We start from the raw sequence: 9508 nt of genomic DNA, 5'->3' as shown, positions 1-9508 counted from the left end.
GCCCTGTGTTGGGGGAGATGGTCACAGGTCAGGAAAATCCTTTGGGCCAGGGGTGCAGCCCGATGGTGTGGTAGGGGCTGAGGGCCTAGTTGGGTGATCCTCGAGCAGCGGTCGAGGCGGGAGGACCTTGAGGAGCCTGCCACCAGGCTTGGGGACTGCTGGGCAGGGAGTGGGGGGACCAGTGGGAGGACTCCTTCATTCTGGACTTGAGCACCTGCTGAAAAATACTGGGGGAGCAGCCTGTGTAGGAAGCAGACAAATGATGAGTTTCCTCTGGGAAAAATCAAGTAGAATTATCCTGAAATTGATCAGATGCTACGGCCTTCAGACTTCAGGACCTGTCCTTCACCCCTCAGCCTTAACAAATGGAAAAAAGTAATGGGAGCTGATAAGAAAACAGAAATTGTTAACCCAGACGATTGCAAAGGGGGACACCACGGCTGGAGGCCTGGGCCCAGTGACCTCACAGTCTGTTTACAGCCCGGCGGTTTCCCAAGGCCTGCTTCGGACACCACGTACTTCCTCCCCGTGCGGGTACTGGAAGTGTCCAAAGGAAACATCTGCTCTAGAACATGACATCACTCATGTCACCGTCAATATTTGATATAAATATATTTAACAGGCATTCGCTCTCGCTTAGCAACCTGGTCACGGGCTCACTGACTTCTCCCCTCCGTGATTCAACTTCCCCCGCATTCAGGCTGCGATCACATTCCCAGGCAGGGACTCCACCCTTCCCCAAACCGGGCAGCATAACAGAGAACTTGGATTGGAAGAACTGGTGGGTGGAAGAGCTGTGATCAGAAGTGGAGGGTGGAAGCCACCAGCTGCGTGGAGTATTAGACCCCCTCCTGGGGAAGAAATCACAGTCAGAGCTGGAGCAAGAACCAGTCGGGGTGGGCGGTAGCACTTCTTATTTCCGAGGCAAATAAAATCAATCCCCTTTTTATCCACTAGGAAGCAAAGGTCCAAGGAGCCACTGTCAGTTTGTTCCAAGGAACAAACTAATAAATGGCAGAGCCAGGCCTCAAGCCCAGGTCTGACTCAGAGGCTCAAAGCCACACCCACAGTCCACACCAGGCCTGAATATCAGGGAATACACAAAGTACGTTGATCAATAAGCTGGGACCATTTCAGGCTTGACGTGAACACAGCAGACAAATTCCTACAAATTGCAATTTATCTGAGTTCTGGCTATATGCCATTTGTACTACATTTCACTAATTTTGTATTGAAATAGGGGCTTCCCTGCAGGCTCAGTAGTGAAGAATCTGCCTGCAATGTGGGGGATGCAGGAGACACAGGTTTGATCCCTAGGTCGGGAAGATCCCCTGGAGGAGGAAATGGCAACCTGCTCCAATATTCTTGCCTGGAAAATCCCACAGAGGAGCCTGGCGGGCCAGGTATAGTCATCCATGAGGTTGTGAAGAGTCGGACCTGACTGAGCGAGTGAGCACGCAGCACACATATTGAACTAGATCCATGTTTTATATTCTTTTTAAAAATCACTTTATTTTTGGCTGCGCTAGGTCTTCATTGGTGTTCTTGGGCTTTCTCTAGTTGCAGTGAGAGGGGGCTACTCCGTCGTTGCAGTGCCTGGGACTCTCATTGCAGTGGCTTCTCTTATTGTAGGGCAAGGGCCCTAGGGCACACGGGCTTCAGGGGTTGCCCCATGGCACGTGGGATCTTCCCGGACCAGGAATTGAACCTGTGTTCCCTGCATTGGCAGGCGGATTCCTGTCCACCCAACCACCAGGGAGGAAGACCTCTATCTTCTATGTCCTTGGCACAATTACATAACAAGAAAATCTTATTCCTAACATTGTAATGGAACACAGGTGGGGAGTTGAAAGAGAAACTCAGGACAATGAGTGAAGCATTAGTGAACAGGCGTCAAATGTGACAATAAAAGGTTCTTATAAGAGAACAGCCCCAGGGGTGATTCAGATGCATCGATTGCTCTACAGAGGTACGTGGGTTGCCTCCCCGTATTTTTCTGTAGGTCACAGGAGTCCAGGCTGGCTTGCTGTAAACACATCATGTCAAGAGCTTATCCTGCCGCCAATGACTTGCCAACAGCGCTTACCTCTGCGTCTGCGGCAAGCCCAGAGGCTGATGTCATATAAGCCACACGGCGGGAATTATCTGGGCTTATCTGACTGACAGACTCACCTACAAAACCCAGTGCGTCTCCTCAGAGCACCGAGACAAGGGCCTTTGTAATGATAAATGCTGAGGTGTTATTATTTCTAGTTGCCTGTTTTCCTCTAGAGCACAGTCAAGCTGAAAGGAATGAAACCAAAGTAGTTGTCGGATTAAATATTTTGCTTTCTCACAGCAGCATGATTCTGTAAGATAGGTTTGTGTTTTGGTTTTACCGTAGTGCCAAATTTTAAAAATGTGACCTACCTTATAATAAACTAAATCACATTCTGAAGCTGTTACTTTCTGTCCAAAGGGCTCATCTTATACATTTGTGAATCAGTTATTCAGCCCTAATGAAATAGATTGTGATACTGCGATTTTTAGGAAATATGTATTTGGTCTCCATCCCCTTTCCCAGCATACAGAGCCCTTGTAATTTTCTTTCTAAGAGCTACAGGGACATCTTTCTGTTATATTTAGTTTCCAGTTCCTGAAACTGCTACAGAACAGAAAGGTGAAATGCATATCTTTTGTTATTCCTAACAAGTCCCTTTCAAGCAAACCAGAGTTTGTGCTAATGACTGGTGATTGGGGCTCCTGGATGGCCTTGGATGTGAACTGGCTGCCTGGGGAACCAAGGCGCATCCCTCAACCTCCGAGGAAGAGCAGGGGCTGGAGGTTGAGTCAGTCGCCAATGGCCAGTGATTTAATCAATCATTGCCATGTACTGGGGCTTCCCAGGTGGCATTAGTGGTAAAGAACTCACCTTGGAGACAAAAGAGATGCGGGTTTGATCCCTGGTTCAGAAAGATCCCCTGGAGGAAGGCATGGCAACCCACTGCAGTCTTCTTGCCTGGAGAATCTCACGGACAGAAGAGCCTGAGGGGCTACAGTTGACAGGGTTGCAAGAGTCAGACACGACTGGAACGACTTAGCATGCATGCAGGCACGCCTATGTAATGAGGCTTCCATAAATATCCCCAAACTACGGAATTGGGAGAGCTTCCAGGCTGCTGAGCACGTAGAGGCGTTGGGAGGGTGATGCCCCCAGAGCGAGCATGGGAGCTCGGTGCCCCTTCATCCACACGTTGCCCTGTGCATCTCTGCCATCTGGCTTTTCCTGAGTCGCATCCTTTATGTAAACTGGTAATCGAGTAAGTAAACTGTTTCCCTGAATTTTGCAAGCCCCATTCTCAAATTAATTGAACCCAAGGATAGGGCTGTGGGAACCTCCGACTTGTAGCCAGCTGGTAGGAAGCAGTTGACAACTGGACTTGACTGGCGCCTGAAGTTGTGAGTGTGGCGGGCAGCCTTGTGGGGCTGAGGCCGGCCCCGTGGGATCTGACTCCATCTCCAGGCAGACAGTGTCCAGAGTTAAACCACAGGACAGTGGTACCCAACCTTTTTGGCACCAGTGACCCATTTCATGGAAGACAGTTTTTCCACGGACTAGGGGGTAAGGGATGGTTTCGGGATGACTCAAGTGCATTACATTTATTCTGCACTTTATTTCTATTATTACATCAGATCCACCTCAGATCATCAGGCATTAGATCCTGGAGGTTGGGGATCCCCCTGCTGTAGGACATCTGGGGCCAAAGCAGAACTGCTTGGTGTGGGAAAAATCCTGATACGTCTGGAGTCAGAAGTACTGTGAGGGTGGGAGCGAAGGAGAAACAGGGATGTTCCCCCAATAACAGATTCCTTAACCTTTCAAAGAAGTGCCTTTATTTATTTACAGGGTTTAGGAAAGGAAAAAAAAGCTCTAGAAAAAGGAAATTCCAAAATAGGTGTCTTCGGCAAGGGTCGGGCACGGTGGCAGGTTCTGACTGGGTCCGGGCTGTAAGTCTTGCTCTCACTGGCGGTCACTTCCAGGTGGTGAGGACGGTCCTCCCGGCATCTCTCAATCGGCTCCCTTTGGGCCCCAGCGACTGGCCCGGCCGGCTTCTCAGCTCTCGGTCAGCCCCGTCGCCCTGCGCCAGCTCCTCGTCGTACCTAGAGACAGATGGAACGTCTCCAGGGTTCAGCTGCAGCGTCGCCACGGCAACCAGAGAAGCAGCCCACGTGCCTCCAAACCCGCCTGCCCAGCAGGTGGCCTTGGCAGCCCACCAAGGGCCACCCCAGGCCACAGAACACATGAGCTCAACCTTGTTAAAACTGTCACTGTGGACGGGTCCCACACCCTGCAGCTGACATTTTTATACGGGCCACCAGACTGAGTCTGGCAATGACCTCGAGGAAAGGAATGACATACGAGGGTAGCCAGGGAGACAAGCGGTGTCTGGAAATATGTTACACTCAGCACCTCGCTCAGCATCTGTGGGGTGAGGATGACTAACCCCGGGCCAGACAGGGCGTGGGGCATGGGTGACCGGCCCAGGAGGCGGCGGCCAGGACAGGGAGAGGCCAGTTTCACCTCCACCAGCCATGACCTACCCGTCCCTCCCCACCGATGCTCCTGCATTGGGCTTGTGCGGTGCTACCACGCTGCCGGGGGAGGACGGACGGCTGGCGCTTTTACACCAGAAAGAACCAAGCACCTCAGCGCCCCTGACCACAAGGCATCTGGTGACACTTTCTTGCTGGGGTGGGGCCCCCATGAGAAGGGTGAAACCCGCAGCAGGTGTTTCGGGCCCTGGCACTGCGCAGGCTCTATGGACGGCGTCTCCTACCCCCCGGGGCTTCCATCACCCTCCTGACTCAGATCTATAGGCATCATGAGTCCCAGTTCCTGCTGGAGGAAACTGGGGCTCAGAGAGGTTTAATCAGTGCACTAAGGTCGCACAGCTGGTATGTGCCAGAAAGAAAGAAAGTGAAGTCACTCAGTCATTTCCAACTCTTTGCCACCCCGTGGACTGTAGCCTATCAGGCTCCTCCATCCATGGGATTCTCCAGGCAAGAATACTGGAGTGGGTTGCCATTTCCTTCTCCAGGGGATCTTCCCGACCCAAGGAGCAGGCAGATGCTTTACCCTCTGAGCCACCAGGGAAGCCCAGGTACGTGGCAGAGGTAGGGTTAAATAAAACCCAGGACTTCGGATTCTTGGAGAAGGAAATGGCAACCGGCTCCAGTATTCTTGCCTGGAAAATCCCATGGTTGGAGGAGCCTGGCAGGCTACAGTCCCTGGGGTCGCAAAGAGTCAGACAAGACTGAGTGACTTCACTTCACTTTGGATTCTTAATTTGGAACTTATCACCCTGCAGCTCAGAGTGTGAAGCTTCTGTCTATTGTTCAAGTGTGTGCGTAGGTGTCACTGCTGACCACACCCTGGCTGAGCACCCACCAAGATGTCCACATCAAATGCAAAAAGTACTAAGATGCTCAGGGACGTTGCATTAGCTACGTTCTGCTGACTTCTGGAAGAGGGTGTGTTTCCATTAAAGCTTATTCCCAGAATCACCATGCATGGGTTGACAGTGGGCTGGGTTAGAGATTTCTAAGGATGAAGGGTGCATTTTCTGCATTGAGGGTGAAAGGGGAGGGTGGGGAGGAGGGTGGTGGTTCCACCTGTGTGTGTGTGGGGGGGTCTCCCAGGAGGCGTCCTGGCCCCTCTTCCCGCCAGGGACTCTTGTTCATACGTTATCACTCTATTCGCTTGGGTCGTGTCTACCATTACTGACCAAAGGGCTGGAGTGACCGCCCCCTCTATCTGGCTCATGCCCAGCACCCAGTCGTGGGGAGCGTGGGTGCAGTTAAGAACCTGCTGAATAAGCAGAGGGGAGACACATAGGTGGGCTCCAGGTTCCCTGGGCATTGGTACTGGTCAGTGCAGTTTGAACACAAACAGAAATGAGCACTTGGTGAGCAGCTGCCATCTGGGACGGGTGGCTCCTGGGGGTGCCCACTGACAGGGCGAGCGTGGAGGAGGGTCAGAGACCGGATGGCGCTTCTCAGGCCCCTCCTGGGCTGGCACGCTACTCTCTCGGGCTTTTCACAGGCAGGATCCACTCACAGGGGTCAGAACAGTCATTCTTAGAAGACTGTAAAAGCAGACCTGGCATCTTCTGAACTGGGCTCTGGACGGAGCAAATGCAAAGTGCCAGGCCCTGTAGCTCCGAGGCTGGGATGGAGAGCCTCGGAGTGGCAGCAAGAGTGTCTACGTCCAGGTGGCACACCAGGCTTGTGACCACGGGCAAGGGAGCCGGCCCCCGCTGGGACACCTGAAGGGCTCTTGAGGGCACCCAATGGAACGCAGAGTGCCCGGCATGGCAGGGCAGGATGGAGCCTGTGATGTCGGGGGCTCGTACGCCCCCCTCCCCCAGACCCATCGTCCCCGCTCCCCCAGCACCTCGGCTGCAAGCCCACAGACTCTGACGGGTCATCTGAAGCACTGGGGAGCGGGCCCTGAATGGAAGAATGCAGAACCATAGGCTCTGCAGTGGAACCTTCCTCATTACCCCACCTAGGGAGGGGGTGGCCGAACGCATTGCGGGGAAGGTCACCTTTTTGTCTCTCCAAGTGAAAGCGCTAAGGCTCCTGACCATGTGTCTTACTGGAAACGGGGCGTCTGCCCACACCCTCAAGGGGGCAGTGGGTTGATGGCGGGCAAAGGGCCCCACAGGCTCCCGACAGCCCACTTTCCCCACTTCCCCAGCACCCTCAGCTCGATGGAGGGGGGCTCACCCAGCTCCTGGCCCCCAGTCTCCCTCCACACGCACAGCCCCCTCGCCTGTCTCGGGGCTGTCAGGACGGAGCCCACAAGGCCCTGCATCACGGTTATCACAATGCACCGCCCACAATGCCAACCCTGGGAGGCTCTGGACGTGCCCCCACCTGGCCCCACCCCCAAACTCTTCCTCTGTATACAAAGGACTCTCTGTCCATCGTCAGCAGTGGACAGAGCCTCCCCCATCCTCACCTCGTCCTGGAAGGTCCCTGTCACCTTCCTGCTCTGATTCTGGCTTCCCCTCTCGCCCCTCGAGTGGGCCTATCTTCTCTCCCACCGACCATGCCCCTGGGTCTGCAGGGGACCCCCCCCCACAACTTGTCTCCAAAACCTTCTCCCCAGATCAGCAGAGTCCACCAGCCTTCCCCGCCTTGTCGGTCACCTCTAATCCTCCAGGTCGCTGACCCTAATTCCTTAAGATTCAGGCTCTCGGCTCACTGCTGCTGGCGACCTCAGTGACCAAACAGGTGAAACCTGGTCCCCTGACCTACTGTTCTCTCCAATGACCTCCACCCCAGCTCAGTCCCACCCCTGGGGCACCCGATCTCATCACGTTCGGTGACCGTGCCCCTTGAGAAACCTCAGCCGCCAGCCTCACCCTGACCTCTGCCCCTTGACCTCTGGCCCTTCTCTTCTCAGTTCAGTGTCTGACAGCCCCCCGCCCACCCTCTCCCTGTCCTCAGCTGCTCAGACCTGCTGTTTCCTGTCCTGCCCCCTCACCTGGCGAGCACCCCACCCTGGGCACTTCCATGCTCTGCCTACTCTAGGCCTCATCCGGGTAGCAGACATGGTAGAAGACACAACCAACCAGCCAGCTGGTCGCCCTTTAGGCTTGTGCCCACCCTGCCCGGGCCCCAAGTGCTGCTCTTGTGGACTCACCTCCCACCCTGCCAGGGCCGCAGACTTACACCCACGCAGCAACGGCGCTACCCGCCAGGAGCCTGGGATCGGTGCACGGGTGTAAAGTCCACAACTTCTTCATTGCTTTCAAATGTTAAGTGACGGGCTTCCCTGGTGGCTCAGGGGTGGAGAATCCGCTTGCCAATGCCGGGAATGCGGGTTCGATCCCTGCTCCGGGAAGATCCCACACGCTGCGGAGCAGCTAAGCCCGCTCGCCACTACCACTGAGCCCGAGCTCTAGAGCCCGGGAGCTGCGACTACTGAATCCCAAGCACCCTAGAGCCCGTGCTCCACAAGAGAAGCCACCACAATGCGAAGCCCGAGCACCCTGCAACGAGAGACTAGCCCCCACGTGCCACTAGAGAAACAGCCATACATAAATAAAAATATTTTTAAAAATTAAATGAAATTTAAACGTGCGTTTTGACTTTACAGAAATAGGTAATGTGATCCTAACAGCTTCCGTCCTTGGGCTTGAGTGCTATTTCCCTCTTTTCTTAGCCCTCCTTCCCCGGCCCACGCCCTCTGCAGCAGAGGTGCCCGTGACGACCCCCTACGCAGTGTCCCTCCACACTTCCTGCCCCGTCTGCTCTCGGACCAGCCGCCACATGCAGAAATGCCGGCCACACTGGGGGAGGGGGCATGGTGACCACCGCCCGCGTCACACAGATCATACTGCACACCCTTCCTGCAGCTCCTCCCCCCGCCTCCCGGCCCCCAGCACAGCCCCACCCCAGTCCTTCCAATATCCACTCACTCCTCCACCGCAAGAACAAGTCGGCCCCGCTCAGCCACTGCCCTCCTGATGGGGTCTCACTTCCCCCCACTTTATGTCACTACCAGGGTGCCACGTATCCCTCCGAGCCTTTGTTTCCTTTTGTGTAAAAGGGAGCCGGTAACAACCCTCACCTCACAAGGCTTCCGGGGAAACGAGCTGTGACAACGGGTGTCAGGCCCTAAATGTATCTGCCTTCCTCTCAGCTGTATTATCCCCACTGAAAGGTGTGCACCAGGTTCCCCTGTGGCTCAGGCGGTAAAGAACCCACCTGTGATGCTGGAGATCCAGGTTCGAATTCTGGGTAGGGAAGATCCCCTGGGGAAGGGAACGGTAAACCACTCCAGTATTCTTGCCTGGAGAATCCCCTGGACAGAGGAGCCTGGTGGGCTATAGTCGGCGGGGTGGCAAAAAGGTGGACGTGACTGAGCGAGTAATACTTTCAAAGGTGTGCAGACTGAGCTCCTCGTGTCACGTGGGTCTTGGGGGTGGACCAGGCGTGGCTGGCCACTGCTCCATGGTGAGTGACTAGCTCCGCCTTGACAGCTCACCTGGCCAATGCTTTGTTAATATTTCTCATGCATGAGACTAGACAAAGGCCTGGTTCAGCACCCAACACTTGTCAGCAACAAGATCTTTCCCATAACATCAAAAGGCAAAATACTCTACCTGATAAGGCAAGTCCACATATGCCTAGAAAATCCCAGTTGGGCCCTGGCACGCCCCCCACCCCCCGCCACACCAATCTGACACTCACGCGGCCAATGGCACAAACCCATGAACTCACAGGATTTCATAATTGCCGAGGACTTCCTTTGGGGGTGACTTGTTCCATTTACAGTCTGGAATTTCACCATTAGGGACCGCGATGTTGAGGGTGTCGTTGATCAGGTTGTACTTAAGGATTCGGTCGTTGGCAGTGCTGGAGGTGAGGGATGGGGACGCGTTGACCTGCGAGAGGAGAGGAGAGAGACCATGCCCTTCAGCTGGATCACCTACCTACCCTGGGGTGCAGGTAAGCA

General features: G+C 54.6%; 1 protein-coding gene across 6 annotated transcripts in view; it reads right to left on the bottom strand.

Annotated features, from left to right (window-relative positions):
- Window positions 1-3850: 3850 nt before the first annotated feature.
- Window positions 3851-9508, bottom strand: part of TTLL1 (tubulin tyrosine ligase like 1) — a 33978-nt gene continuing 28320 nt past the window's right edge. For 5 of the 6 annotated variants that reach the window (XM_043441118.1, XM_043441119.1, XM_043441117.1 and 2 more), the window contains 2 exons: window positions 9274-9437; window positions 3851-4140 (listed from right to left, as the gene is read on the bottom strand). In XM_043441118.1, the coding sequence (XP_043297053.1) occupies window positions 4011-4140; window positions 9274-9437 (294 nt within the window). In that variant the 3' untranslated portion in view covers window positions 3851-4010. Of the gene's footprint in view, window positions 4141-9273; window positions 9438-9508 lie in introns of those variants that run through there. The other variant, XR_006264213.1, reaches the window with a different exon arrangement.

This window comes from Cervus canadensis, chromosome 21 (genome assembly GCF_019320065.1).
Source record: "Cervus canadensis isolate Bull #8, Minnesota chromosome 21, ASM1932006v1, whole genome shotgun sequence".
NCBI lineage: Eukaryota > Metazoa > Chordata > Mammalia > Artiodactyla > Cervidae > Cervus > Cervus canadensis.
Note: the sequence above shows the minus strand (reverse complement) of the source record. Positions and strands in the feature narration are given on the sequence as shown.